Raw genomic sequence first — 15,726 nt, forward strand, 5'->3', positions numbered from 1 at the left:
TGATAACAGTATGGCACCATGAAGTACTTGTGGTGTCTCCACAGCCCCAGCTGCAGGAGTACGCATCACACGTCAGATGTCTCTACCCAGGCTGGGCTCGGAGCTGGGGGCTGAAAGGCTTAGTTCCGTGCCCATGCCTAAGGCAGGCAGAGAACACCACTGCCTCTCCTCAAGGACAGGGTGAGTGGGTCATGCTGGTAAAAGCTGCACACTAGTCAAAGCCTAGAGGCATTGGGGGAGGGAGATAAAAAAAACCAAGAGGTCCACCTGAAGCAGTTTTTCATGATGGCATGTGGCTAAGGAAACAAACGGGCTGGAGCCTGCATGCAGACACAGAACTGCAACATCCTTAGAATAGCTGCAGGGTGGGACAGGTCACACAACTGCAATGCTGCAAAGAATGGCTTTAAACCAAGCAGCAGGATAAGTTTGCCCTTTTTATGAAAGGGCACCTCGAATATATAGATGTCGTCTTGGGAAAGGGCAAGAGGGTAAGAACTGGAAGGTCTGCAACAAGGAAGAGGCCAGCCAGTATAGGTAATACTACAGTACAATTTTGTTAACAGTTCATCTGCTCAAGCTGACAAAGTGGACAAATTCTTCTTCAAGCAACACAAAGTTTTCAAGACCTCGAGTGTTACATGGTTTGGGGTTTGGGGGGCTGTGGGTTGCTTGGGAGGGGAAAGGGTGGGTTTTTTGGTTTGTTAGTGGTTGGTGAGGGAGGTGTTTGGGAGGGGTGGTCTTTTGCTTGGTGGTTTGGGTTTATTTGTTCCTTTTTTTTTTTCTTTAACAGAAACTGACCTCCCTGATATCTCTTGGAAAAAAAAATACAAAAAACCACAAGCAAGCTGGGAGGTTTCTGATGGATGCTGGGGAGAACTTCTCAACACAGACATTAGATGGGCTGAAGAGGAGGAATTACCAGTAGCAGAAGAGGATGGAATCAAGGATCTCTTGAGAAATTGACCCATATAAGTCACTGAGACCAGATAGGATGCTATGAGAGGTAGCTTGTGTCATTGTGAGACTGCTCTGTCATCTTCAAAAGGCTTTGGAGGTCAGGAGAGATTCCTGATGACTAGAGGAAGACAAATACTGCATCCAAGTTCGAGAAAAGCATGAAAGAATCAGAAGAACTACAAGCTGGTCAGCCTCTCTTTGACTCTGGGGAAGAGTCATAGAGCAAGATCTCCTGAAAGCTATTCCTAGACACATGAGAAAGTGACTAAGATCAGACTGAATTTAACAACAGTACCACGCTTGACCAGTCTGCTTGTCTTCTATTACTACACCTATGAAATACAGGACAACAGTAGATATCATCTCACTCAACTTCAGCAAGAACTTAATGGCCTCCTACAGCGTCATTGCTTCCAAGGTAGAACATTACAGTCTACATAAGTGCACAACCAGATGAGTCAAAAACTGGCTAGATCATGGGGCTCAAAGTTAGCAGCACATCCTCTACCTGGAATCCAAAACAAAGGAATCCCTCCAGGAAACAACTATTCTGGAACCAGTTTAACCTCTTTATCATTGACCTGAAACATACTGCCAGCAGCCTGTGGACCACGCTAAACAGGGTCATCAATATACTCGAGAGACAAGGGTGCATTTAGAGAGACCTAGACAGTTTGGAGGAATGGAGTCACAAGCATCTTATAAATTTCCACAAGAACAGAAGCAGAGTCCTGTACCTAGCACTGACTAACTCTCTGCCCCGCATCAGTACAGGCTGTGGAACTTATTTTTAAGATTAATTGGAGGTCCTGGTGGATAACAGGCTGCAATGCAACTGTGATGACAGTAATGAAGGCTAATTGGATAGTGGGCTGTATCAACTGCAGCACAGCCAGCAGACCAAGAGCAGCAATTATTCTTTACTCAGCACCTCTTATACCATATTTGAAATATTACACCCAGTTTTGGACTCCTAGTACTAAACATGTTGACAAGCTCAAGTAAGATGGTCAGAGTGAACCTGAAAGACAACAAGGGCTCTAATGGACATTTAATAGCAGCCTTCCAGTACTTAAAAAGGAGTTTACTAAACAAATGAAGCCAAGCCCTTCGCTGCAGTGCACAGCAGAAAAACAGAGACAGTGGCCATAAATTGAAGTGGGGAGTTTCTAACTGGATGTAAGCAATAGAAAATGACTGGAAAGAACTGAGAACCAGGGCAGGCTGTTCAGAAAGGCAGTAGAATCTCACTGCAAGACACACCTGGGCAAAGCTCTAAGCAACCACCTTCAAACTGAGTGCTGATCCTATTCAGAGAACGAAGGTGGATGAGCTGATGTCCTTAGGTGCCTTCAAACATGCATGATTCTATAAGTGGAAGAACAGGATGTCTTGAAAGGCTCCCCTCTCTCCCTACACTATGTTTAGTCACACTGAAGTGTAAGTCATATAAAAGCATTTACTGATCTTGTCACAAGCTTTCTTGTGGTTGTCTGAAGTAAGATAGCCCATGCCAACTTTCTGCCTCCAGCTCTGAGATCACCATTGCTGCTTGAATTCAAACCACCACCTTCTTCAAAGGCAGCCAGATACTATCAAAAGACTGCAGTCATTTGTAATATTTCAGTTTTCCAGTATCAGAAAACAGTAAAAGGAAATAGTCTTTTCTTGTTAAGGCCAGAATTAGAAAGGCTATCTAATTAAAAACAGATGTCTGATAACCATTAGTACAGTAGAATCCCTCTAAAACCATGCCTGATAAGTTACGTAAGCAATACATACTTAAATGTTGTTTGATTTTACACACAAAACCAGTATCGTTTGCTTCAGCTTGACTCCAAATTTACAAAAACTAGAATTGCCTAGTCACAGCATTTTACATATTTTTACACATGTAGCTGGCATGGAAATCAGTGTTTAAAAAAACAACAACAAAAAATAGACCATTTTTAGGAAACACTGCTCTTCACTCATCCAATTCACTCCTTCCCCTTACCTGAACACTTCTACAGCACATACCTGTGCACAACAGACCAAGGATGCCAGACCCATACACACCCATTTTTGCAGAGTAGTCTGACAGACCAAATGCATTGCTTTGGGAAAGTAACAAAATTTAATGTACAGGCTTGTAATAGGGAATGCTGTTTAGTTTTTTAAAATATTGTCCTCTCATATTGCACACTTCATATTTTCTTTGCCTTGGGAGGTTGGGGATTCAGAAATGGTTTGCTACAAATTATTCCACTGCTCATTCCTGCAGAGCCATTAGAAGATTACAACATCAGGGAAAAAAAATACTTCAACAGATGTTTATGAAAGAAGGTGGCAAACTGCACAAAATAATTGCAGACTACAAAAGCAAATTTTCTAGTAGTTCTCCCACATATCCTGTTGTACCATTCCAATGAACAGCAACAGCTGTGGAACAGTGGAAATAGACAGTGTTGTACCATAGGACCACAGAAGAAAAATTATAAGAGGTTCTTGGAATTTGAGAGCAGATGTTTGACTTGAGTTCGTAAAATTGGCATAAGCATCAAGAAAGAATTGAAGTAACTAGACAATTTATGTTTTCCTGTGATTACAAGTTAAAAGGCAAAAACTTTCATCTTTCTAAATATCTGTTGCTGGAAGCTGCCTTGTTGAAAGTTTTGCAAATAGATACTTACCAAGATGCAAAACTTCCATCTCTAGGAAAAGTTACAGAAGTTGAGACAACTGGGTGTGTGCAGAGCTAGCACAAAGCTCCAAATTTCTCAAAAGGGAATTGTTAGAAGATAATTCAGTACAAATTTCCAACTTACAGGTTATCACATTTGAGCTGAAGCTATTAACTAGATAAACCAATTTCTATCTGCATATCCATAGTATTTAAAACAAGGGCCAGTAATTCTAGTATGATGACCTCTGATGCAGAATCTATATGCCAGCATCTGTGTGCAAAGATTCATCACAATTTCTGCAGAATTTTTTTAATCCATTCTTTGGAGAAGATAGGGTCCTCAAGTGAATTCCTTCTCAGAGCTGCCAGCAGACCATTTGAAGCCAGGAAGCCTAAAGACTTAGTAACAAGTACAATTGGTATAAGCATACTGAAACCAAGAGAGCCTTCAGTTTCTTTGCAATCGAAGAAGGAATGATACAGAATGTTTGCAGATACTCGGATACCTACCCTAGTCATGTTTTGTCCTACTTCATCGTGAACTTCATGTTGCCTATATTTGGAAAGCACTTTCAGACCAGGCTCTCTGGGATGCAGGCACAGAGGCTCTTCATATACAGACCAGAGCCGGGATGATCAACTACAGACAGAAGTACCTCCACACACATAACAGCAGCAGAACTTTCCCAGACTGTGAAGAATCTACAAACCCGAATTCAATGTAAACCACTCTCCAGAAACCTGCACTTTGTTTTTAACATAATTTCAAGTGGATATCTATTACATGAAGAAAGTGCATCCTAAATTCTACTTATCCAAACCAAGACAACTGACATGGGATTACATTAGAGCAAAGCTAGTGTTATTTTAATTTCAGATATGGGGTAGTGGCTTGAACTGTACACAGAATTCCACACTACAACTTGACCGTTGTCTCCAGCTGGCAGCTGATCACAAGTGGTGTTCCCCAGTATTGAGGCCAGTTCTGGTTTAATACCTTTATCGATGATCTGGACGAGAAGATTGAGTGCACCCTCACAAAGTTTGCAGATGACACCAAGTTGGGGGGGAGTGTTGATCTGCTTGAGGGCAAGAAGGCTCTGCAGAGGGACCTGGACAGGCTGGACCCAACGGGCTGAGGCTGACTGTATGAGGTTCAATCAGGAGAAGTGCTGGGTCTTGCATTTGGGTCACAACAACCCCACACAGCACTGCAGGCCTGGGGAAGAGCAGCTGGAAAGCTGCCTGGTGGGAAAGGACCTCAGGGTGCTGGCTGGCTGAACATGAGCCAGCAGCATGCCCAGATGGCTAAGATGGCCAACAGCATCCTGGCTTGCCAGCAGGACAAGGGAAGCAACTGTCCCCCAATATTCGGCACTGGTGAGTCTGCACCTCAAACACTGGTTCAGTTTTGGGCCACTCACTCCAAGAGGGACGTAGAGGTGCTGGAGCGCGTCCAGAGAAGGGCAATGAAGCTGGTGAAGGCTCTGGAGAACACGTCTTATGAACAGAAGCTGAGGCAACTGGGGTGGTTTAGTCTGGTGAGGAGGCTCAGGGGATCTTATTGCTCTCTACAACTACCTGAAGGAGTCTGTGGACAGATCTCCTCTCACAGGTGACAAGACAAGAAAAAACAGCCTCAAGTTGCACCAGGGAAGGTTTAGATTGGGTATTAGAAAAAAAATCTTTACTGAAAGGATGGTCATATATTGGAACAGGCTGCCCAGGGAGTTGGTGGTATCACCATCCCTGGAGGTATTTAAAAAATGTATAAATGTGGTGCTTAGGGACATGGTTTAGTGGTGGACTTGGCAGACCTGGGTTAATGGTTGGACTTGATGATCTTAAACATCTTTTCCAACCTAAATGAGTCTATGATTCTATGAAGTTTGGAAAAAAGCAACAGAAGTGAGAGTTAGGAGGGATTTGTATCTGAAGAAATGCAACAGCAGCCCTACCCAGATAAAGAGGTAGGGGACAACACAGCAACCTTCCAGAGTTAAATGCACATGAAGAGCTATTTCAAGGAAGAAAACAATTCTAACAATGGTAAAACTATTCTAGTATTTCCAGTTCAAAATACTAGCTGAAAGTCACAGAAAACTTAGCTATAGATAGAATAATATCATAAATATTTAGAGAATCTAAGAAAATCTTCATCATTGGGGATATTTAAGACATGTGAAAGGTGAAGCACCAGTAAGTTACCATAGTGATTAATTCTGTAATTGTAGCAATTAAGTAACTCAGATAGGTCTTTTCCATTTCCAGTGGCTACTTCCATGTCACACCACACAATAATGTAAGCCTGCTTTTAATATTATACATAGTCAGTTGAGACAAGAAAGATTTTCAACTACCCTGAAAATTGAAAAGTATGTATCAAACAATATTAGTTTATAGACAGGGTTGGTTTTTTCATATGGCATTTGGAATTAATCCCACATGACAAAGCCAAAGCAAGTTTACAAAGCAAAATATTATCAGCAATTCTTCACACTCACCTTGCATCTGTGAACCCTGAAATGGAAAAGGCCATTCACATATCAGCTTTTCAGAGCTGCCAATAGCTGAAAATTAGTTTATCTTTAAGATTACATGGATTTGATGCAGCCAGACAACAGATGAGGTCAACAACTTTTCATGTTAACTACATGTGAACTATCAGATAAGTTTTGTCAGCAACAAATTGAATCACCTTCAAAACACTCAGTTGGATGTTCTTCTTCAGACCCATTAAAAAGAATACTTAGCTCCGTAATGCAATTAATGGACATGTACAACAAATACTTCACAACCTCACAGAATTTCTTCAAGACAGACTATGAGAGAAACCCAAATGCAATACTTCACGTGCAAACACAAAATAAATCAGTTTCTATCTCCTGTTCTCTTAATCTCACCTTCACCTTCCTGCAACAGTTATTTTGCCTTAGTTGTTGCTTACCTGTAAATGTTAAAATAAGCTTTCCTCCTTGATATAAGATCAGTAACTAGTGTTGATCTGTGACTCAGTCTAGGTGTTCTTTCTCTTAGCACCTTTTAGATACTGCTCTACAAAATTACACCGTAAAGACAAGGCTTGCATAACTAACCAAAAGGATTATTATAAGGCCACCACTGGCAAATAAGGAGCTGAACAGCACTTCAAGGGCTTTCCACAAACAAGGCAAGCATCTCTAATATTATTAAATATCACTGGGTCTAAGTAATATCACTAAATTAATTCTGTATGCAAATATACAAAAAAAAGAGAACATCCCTAGCTAGTTTCTGTTGATATCAATCAGCTCTATCAGGTGACTCTCTAAACAGCAACCACAATTTTTCTCCAAAACGAATTTGCAATCATGATTTTTAGATCCGGTTTTCAATTTTTAAACAGTTACTTTAATTGAGCTCCTTTGCTCTTTCCCGAGCAAAGCATTAAATTAATGCCTTCCTTTCAAGTCCAACAGATGCAACTGCTGCCTGAACAAGATCAAGGCAGTAATTTTGGATTCTAAAGCAGTAGGAACAAAGCATCCTTGTAAGAAAGCAGGTTATTCTAGATCTTCATTCTAATGTACAAAACCTTATTTTCCTATTGAGATTTGAATATAAATGGGCTACAGTTAGCAAGGTACAAAAAAAAACCACCATGTTTTCTTTAAATCTAAAATTTAACTGCTAGCTATTCATTGTTCTTTTTTCGAGTTTTTAGTTTCTGAGAAACAAAAATTTAACAAGGAACACAAAAATATGACAAGGGAATCTTGCAGGTGACTAAAACTAATGAAAATCTGAGTTGTACTTTGAGTTGATTCCAGCATATGTGCTGCTCTCTCCATGTGGAAAAGAAAACATTTAGAAGGTTATCTGATTTTGGATCAAATAGGCTTTTGTTACAAGTCTTTGAAAAATCCCAAAACACATTTTTCTGTAACATCAGCGGCATGAGGGGTTGAAACGAGACTCCTCACTGCCAGGATATTAGCAGAGAATGGACTGTAAAACTTCAAGTCAGTAAGAAAGCATTGTGGAGTGTTAGGGATTCAGAGAACCATTAAAAGACATGAAAATGCCTGCATCCTTAAACAAACACTGTTTCAAACCCACAAAAGCACAATAGTTTGCTGAGACAAGTATTTTAAACACAGAAGTATGAAATTTATTAGAGTACATTCTGGAAGCACCGTATGTGTTTCCACACATGAATAATCAGTCTCATCAACTCTAACAGAACTAATGGCATGCATGAATGTTTGAGAATCCGGGCCAATAAATATTCTAACACAGACAATTAATAAATCAACATTCTGAAAGGCATACAGCAACATTTTATTTACAGTCTATCATTGGACTAAAGGCAGTTGCAAGTGTTATTTTTTTTTTACTCAAATTAATGGACCATGTTCTGTAAGGTTTATGCAAAAATTATTTTTACAGAGAGACATGCAAACTCCCAAAGTATACTGCTCACTATACGAGAGGAAGAAAACCAAATAATATCCAGTTTCTCTGTCTAACATTTCGTATCTGCTCAACTGTCAGTTCACAGCGGCTTAATGGGACTTTGGTAACTGCAGCATTCATCAAGGCAAGCTTTTGGACAGCATCTCACCTGGTCTCTTCATCATCCCAAGCGATTCTCATGCCTTTCCCACCACCACCTGCTGAGGCCTTGATCATGACAGGGTAGCCTAACAGCGGGGAACAATTAGACAGAAGTTCAAACTTTGTTCAGTTGGTCAGAGGAACATGACAACTGACCACATGTCCAATAATGCCAGTAGACAATAACTTCGTTTATTAAAACACTTTGTTTGGAGGGAGAGGAGAGGATTTGTCTTTTCAGGACTTAGCTGTCAGTGCAGTGATTTCTGAAGCCAAGAAAGGTTGTCTTCTTCATTTCATTTATAACAAAAAAAAGCACTGAATTAATTATTCCCAAGTAGCGAAGTGATTTATGAATAAAGGCATTTGACCTTTTTAAGCTCACAATTCTTTAGGAACAAAATTTTATTTCTTTGTTACTGCTGAAATAAGCTATGTTGTGATAATTTTTTGAAACCAATTACTACCAAAAATAAGCATGAGATCTTCAAAAACTATTAGTCAAGAGATTCAGTAAGAAAACCTGTATCTTACCAACATTTCCGGTGCAGTACACTTTAAATAACAGAGCACTTCAAGAGCTGTGCTACTTAAGATATTGTATAATATTAAGTATCACAGAAAACAATTATTACACTTTTTTTTTAAACAATAAAAAAGGTTTTTCCCCAAACTGACAAGTAGTAAGAAAAAATGAGCAGCGTAAATCTGGCAGCATTGTGCATAAGCGGTAATATTTTACTTTCAGAACAAGATACCTTAATGTGACTATAAGTCAGGACCTTAGTTTTCTGAAAGCTAAAGGACAGTAAAGCAGTATGCAGTTAAAAGCAGGTTTAGTAATGATTGTTTACCTTGCAGTACAATATTTTAATTCAAAGCACCTTCCTAAATAATTTCTTAATCATATCATTGAACTTTGCTTTTCTCCCGCATATATATACAGAAGATTGAAAATTAAAGATCTGATTAGAAAGTTTTTGATGTTTCTGGGATAGAAAAAAATTCAAGCCTTTTGCCTCCAGTATGCTTAATGAAAATCATAATATTAAGCCAAATATCACACCAGCTGGTAGTTGGGGGGGGGGGGATCGGGCCGGGGAAGAGTCCATCAGTCCTTGCAGACTGACGATACATTCTACAGACTGCTTTTATCTGGGGACAGAAAGTGACATTTGAATATGGTTCCCAGCAGAAATGGTCAAGCCTGCTATTATATGTGTAACTAACATTTACAGTTTCTTTCTGGAATGTAAATCTGCTCTTGCTCTGTTAAGTGATAGCGATACAGTACACCCACCTCCCCCTCCAAAGCCATTTAACTGAAAGGAGGTTCAGAAGAAGATAATTAAAACCAGCAAGATCTGGAAAATCTTTTACTTAAAAAGACTGAAGCAGACACACACACATCAGAGAAAAAAGAAAGAAAAAAAAAGAAAAAGAAAAGAAAAAAGGGAAGGTGACATGACACAAGCATAAAAAACAAGAGTAGTGTTGATTGGAAGACAGGAAAACAGCAAAAATCAATAAAATAGTTTCCAACATCACATGTTATTAGACTATGAAACCTCATGCTACAGAGCACTCACGTGACGGAAAGCTAATAGATAAGCACATGTAGAGCACAAATCAAGATCCTCCAGGCAAGGATGACCAAAAGGCTATAAATCCTCATGCTTTAGAGTCGAAAGTAATCTCTAGTTACTAGGTATAAGAATAAGACCAACAGAGCCATGCAAATAAGCTTGCTAGACTGTCTCTTATGTTTTCCTATGAAATATCTGATGCTGCCCACAGAGAGCTATGCGATGAGCCACAGTGTAACAATGGGTTCAATCCAGAACTATAGTAAGTATTTGCAAGGCCTCGACAATCCCAGAAATAAAGACATGTGCAGAATAACTCTAGATCGCATGCAGCAAACAGTCAAGTTCAACTCATTTTCATGAAATGCAGTATATGCAGTTAGCTATACAAGTAGAATGTATCTATGCTGTAGCTGTTTTTCCAGATCCCTGGCAACTGCCAGGCTCCTACACAAGTCACTGCCTATCTTGAAATAAAGCAAAAAGCATATTCTGTATGATTTTTATACAAGAAATGAGATTTATCCAGGTAACACTAGCAAACTTACACCTCTGGCAGCACTATCATCAGCTGGAGACTCTCTCCAACTCAAGAGGATGCAAGTCTGAAATTCTGAAATAAACATTGTTTTAAGCCTTATTATGGCAAGCTCACTATGGCAATTTCCATCACCTAATCTATCTTATTCAGTGCTACATGTACTTCAACAAAAATCATCATCAATTTTGCTAACAATTTCAGTCTAATATCAGTCTGTTGAATGGCTTGCTGATTTTAAATCTGTAAACAGTCTAGTCCTAATTTACTGTTCTTTCAACAGCAAAATAGGCATGTTGGCAGTGAGGCTTGGTGAGTCTTTACATGCTACAGATACATGGTTTACTGATGTCACTCACCAAGTGTAGGACCACTTTGCTTTCCTCCCCAGCCCACCTTTAATATATACTGATTACATGTTGACCACACTTGTATGCAAGGCAGTTAGAGATTCCAGAGAGCCATTTATAGTTAAAAATAAAAATTAAAAATAATAGTTTTAAAAAAATCCAAAGCAAAGCCTGTTTTTAAAAGATACATACAGCTTTCTAGGTTGACAAAGAAAAATTCTTTGCAACGGACCTCTACAAGTTAGGACAATGATCAGCCTGAAAATAAGGGCACTTGAACTTTTGTTCAAATATGCCTTTACATTCTACTTGCTCTCTGGGGCACTGAGCTAAGCTAAACAGCAGTTCTTTGGCCAGTACCAAAGAATGATGTGTGCTAACACAAGAAAGGCTTTGTAGAATCTAAGTTTTGCATACATATTGGGTACAGGATGCTGGGATCAGTAAGTGTTACTTACCATTCTCCTAACCACTTTTGCACTATTCAGCAGCAATCAAAATTGCTGCAGTATGCACACATGGATTGGTTAGATTAGTTGTGGGAAGGGAGAGGTATGCGAACAATTTCTAGTAGCATTTATAAGGACCCATGACAACAGCAATTAAGAGTATCACAAAGCATGTGTATTTTTGAGTAGGTGTTAGGTTTTTGATCCTTCCCTCAAATTTTACACCAACTTACATGAAATTAAAATTGCATGTAAGAATAAAAACTACTCTTGTTCTATAGTTTTGAATTCTTGTAATGCCTCTGAAGGAGAGATTGGAAAAGATTTTCAAAGACAAAAACGTTAAAAGCTGTCAAATTTGAAGATCATCAGGCATACTTTTGCTGTTAAATAGGTACTATAAAGTCAGGACTACTTTGTTTCCAGAGCAGTTACTATGCTGAGAAAGTGAATGGTAAAAGGAATAAACAAATTCTGGTGTCCCACAGCTGTTAGTCCCAACCCTTTGCCACCATGGTTTTAGATGTCACTTAACCATTTTTACGAAGTTGCAGGTAGTAGACCACCAAATGCATTGTGCAGGAACAGTTTAAGCAATATCATATGTGGCAATACCAGACCCTTTTCAATATCCATTATTGAAAATCTAGTACTAACTAAACCCATGTCAAACGAAACATGACAAAAACATGTTTTGCGCCTCTTCAGTTTTGTATAGACTTTCGTTTAGTTTAACTGCCTGCACTTCACAGTTGTTCAATCCTTTCAAACTGAAAAGTACAACCTTCTGGAGTTTCATCCGCTTCAGAAATCAAGCGGCCAGCATGTACAACATACAAACAGACTTCGAAGTAGCAGGGAGAAAGAGCCAATGTGATTAAGCACTACAGAAAGTATTACAAGAGAAGAACTGCCCACACAGATCAATAGAGAAGAGAAACTATATAGGAAGGAGCCTATACAGCAACTTGTGCTTGAACTTCGTCCAGTTCCTGATTTAGCCTAATACCTCTGTCATATTCTGTCTTGACAACTTGGGAGACCATATCTTCAAATGAGAGGCAAAAGGTAGGGTTTACTCCCATACTTAAATTTGTATTCACAAGTAATAGTCACTGGAACAGTTTAAGGCGGTGTCTCAACCCTGAAGTGCCACACTTCACTACTACTGGATCTTTGGCCAGAACGTAGCAGGGAGAAGGCAGGAGAAAATGCACACAGCAAGAGAATATTACACAACATTTTAGAGTTTTACTGGCTGATCCAAAATGAAATTCAGTTTTAATAATTACTTAAGCATCCTTGGAAGACTGAGGCTCTGCATAAGTGAAATTAAAAATAATCTGAAAGTATTTGATTGCATATCAAGTGCCTTATATATAAAGACAAAAGCATTATATACATAAGAGACTTCAATTTCATCTTATTTTAGATCCTTTGAAATTACAGATCATTGGATTTTATTCTGATCAGTAGTCAGGATCAGACAGAAGTTTAACCAAACTAATCAACTGGTCAAAATGTGTGGGGAAAAAAGCTAAAAAGGACATTTTTCTTTCACTACATGGCATTATAGTACAAACCTTTGTTGTATCAAAATGGTTTAAGAATTTACCATGTAGATAAAGCACCAACCAGCTGTCTGTAATTGACTTTAATATCTACACATTTAAGACTGCCTTGATATAATGACCTCCAAAGTGCTACTGATATCAAAGATGGCAACCAGTCAACAGAACACCAGAAGACCTCAGAAGAAACTTAAGCCTTTAAAATTTATCTTTGCTATCTAGGAAGCCACTGAATGCCTTCTGACTTACCTTAATCAAAAATTAATCAAAAATATTTTAAAATACTTGCAGGAACTCTTCAAAAAACAAGAGCAAGAAAGATTATTGAAATGAAACTGAACAGAAATAAAGTCATAATGCTATGTCTTTTTTTAAGGACAAAACCCGATTTTATTTATAGTTCTCCTCTGAACGTCCCAGTTTGGTTGATAACCTCTTCCTTTTGTTTCTGCTCCCAAGACAGTAATCACTTAGTTTCCCAACAGGAACATAAAGGCAGACCCACAGAAATACTGACTTCAATTGTGTCAGCCTAAAAAGCCAGCCAAGCTTACACTGAGGGTTTTCAGGGCAGTTAACCAGTGCAGGGTAAAAACTCCAACTTAAACCTGAAGTGGAAAGATATTACAGTGATGAAAAGTCATCTGCAGTAGTGCAAGTCCCAATTTCTATTTGGCACATAAGGCACAGCTGTAGCTTTAGACACAGGTAAAATGTATTTGTAGCTCAATCAGTAACAGAAGCTTCAAATGCAGATATAGCCTTTGAATTATGTAACCATGATGAACCTGAATAGCATCTCATAGTTACTGTCTCTTAAAAGGAAGAAAAAAAAACCACACAAAACCCACCACTAAGAAAAATCTATTACTGTATTAATGAAATTCTTCTAGAAAGCAGTTAAGAAATGTGGAATTTCAAGCATATGGTTTAATATTTTCCTTAATATTAAGCTTTAGTAAATAAAAGCCAAAACTCATTAAACACATACTAAACTTAACCTTCACTAAGATGTGTCCCAGCCAGTTTGCTGATTGTTCTTTTCACCATTCTGTAAGATACTCAGAAGCTGAATAGTGACTTTATTCCAGAAAGCACAGAGGAAAGGCTGGTGCTCTGGACGACATTCAAACTAACTGCAGTCCACATCACCCTAATATCACTGCTGTCAGCCTCTATATAAAAAGAAATGTACCATGCCTAACTTCTGACTATCATGTTCAATTGCAGATATACTTTGAAATAACTCCTTTAGTGAGCTACTTATTATTGCATATTACATGCGTTCCACAAATTGTGGCTGCACTTGTTCTGTAAAGTCCAGTTTGCAAAGCTAAAATGTGATGATTTAAGACACAGGGCATTAACGCCTAGATTCTTCCAGCCCTATAAGCAACAGGGAACTTAAAAACTATTAAAACGTTATTTGTTCTATAGGGATTACTTATTACACATTCAATTTAGTCAACCATGTCTGCTGAGAGGCACACAAATCCCACCATAGCTAATTTAAGAACTTACCAATTTCCCTTGCAATTCTGACAGCTTCATCTGCATCCTGTAAAAGCAGGAAATGAGACCCAACGTTAATCCCATCAGCCATTGCACTATGTCCTGAGGGCAGTCATATATTGCACTACTGTCTCCTCTGATTCATTTAATGTTTGATTTTACAACCTTCTGACCCTTTTCAGCCAGAGGAATGTAAAATTAATACCATAAGTGGAATGTAAATTCTACCTCATCATTAGTATACTGAGAAACTCAAAGCAATGAGGAATCAGCTGACAGGAAACACAACCAGGATCGCAAGATGATTTTCTGCAGTTGTAGGAATTTAATGCTAGAATTTAGAAGTTTACAATCAATAATGGACCATAAATCAGATCGTTAAAGTTTGTCCACTGCCAGCTTGTTTCTGTCCTCACAGGTATTTCTTGCGTTTTCTGGTTGTTGTCAGTAGGGGGAGTTGATTCTCTATTGTTTGGAAGTGATTCAGGTTCAGAAAAAAATCTTGCAGAACTTCTTTAAAGACAAATGGGGTTTGTCTACTGAAAAAAAGAACACAAGTATTTCACTTCTGTAAGTTTTTACATCTAAAGACAGAATAAACCCTAAACGCATCATTGTAAGCTGTATCTGAAATTAGAAGATTCACGTAATTGTTTCCATTTAAGAGTCCGCGCAGTATGACAATTAGAAAAATCCTTTTATTGATGCCACATATTGCTTCAGCTGACACACTACTATAGCCTGGTACAGAAAAAAGTACTAAGAAACCCAGAGAATAAAAACCAAAATACTGGAATTCCACACTTTTTAATAACCAAATTGCTTCTCCTGCAGTAGTTAATTCTGATATCTTCTACTGATAGCCATTAGAAAGCAAAAGGGCTAAATTGCAGTGGAGCAGGTTAAGTTTGAAAATTCCATCCAAATTTGCTAATATTTATACTATTCCATGACATGCGTTAAAGAATTTGTATGGAAGGCAGTAATGTCTGGAAATCACCAGCTGCTAAGTGTGTCTGAAACTATGGGGGCTGACTTATGAACATTAAAATGAAACCTGATATTTTTAAAGCTTTCAAGACAATCCATTTTAAAAGCACCCAGGTCAGAACCTAAAAAAAAAAAAAAAAAAAAAAAAAAACCACAAAAAAAACCCCACCACACATAAGAAATGTTCATACCTGGTTCATTTATGTCCGATAATAAAACAAAATCCTCTTTAAAAGTCTTCAGTACCTAGTAACAGCCCCATGAAGAATAAGGGGGCTGGCAGGGGAAGTTGTCAGAAAATTTAATTTCCTTTCATTAGCTAGTCTGCTCCACAAATCGGTGCTTGTTAAGTTCAAAGCAGTCCTGAAAGCAACATCAGTTTTAAGTCTTTTTACTCCAGTCACATCTGTTAATGAGATTTTTCCAAATAACAATTGTTTTTAAGTCAAGAGATAAATCTAGAAACCCCTCCTCAAAAAAAAAAAAAAAAAAAAAAAAAAGAAAAATCA

The 15,726-nt window shown here is 38.4% G+C and overlaps 1 protein-coding gene across 1 annotated transcript in view; it reads right to left on the minus strand.

The window, feature by feature from the left end:
- Nucleotides 1–15,726, minus strand: part of PCCA (propionyl-CoA carboxylase subunit alpha) — a 292,537-nt gene that overhangs the window by 189,415 nt on the left and 87,396 nt on the right. The window contains exons 8-9 of the mRNA XM_055802742.1: nucleotides 14,237–14,273; nucleotides 8,229–8,307 (exon numbers count right to left, since the gene is read on the minus strand). Of these exons, the coding sequence (XP_055658717.1) occupies nucleotides 8,229–8,307; nucleotides 14,237–14,273 (116 nt within the window). The remainder of the gene's footprint in view (nucleotides 1–8,228; nucleotides 8,308–14,236; nucleotides 14,274–15,726) is intronic.

Source organism: Falco peregrinus, chromosome 4, assembly GCF_023634155.1.
Source record: "Falco peregrinus isolate bFalPer1 chromosome 4, bFalPer1.pri, whole genome shotgun sequence".
In the NCBI taxonomy this organism is placed as follows: domain Eukaryota; kingdom Metazoa; phylum Chordata; class Aves; order Falconiformes; family Falconidae; genus Falco; species Falco peregrinus.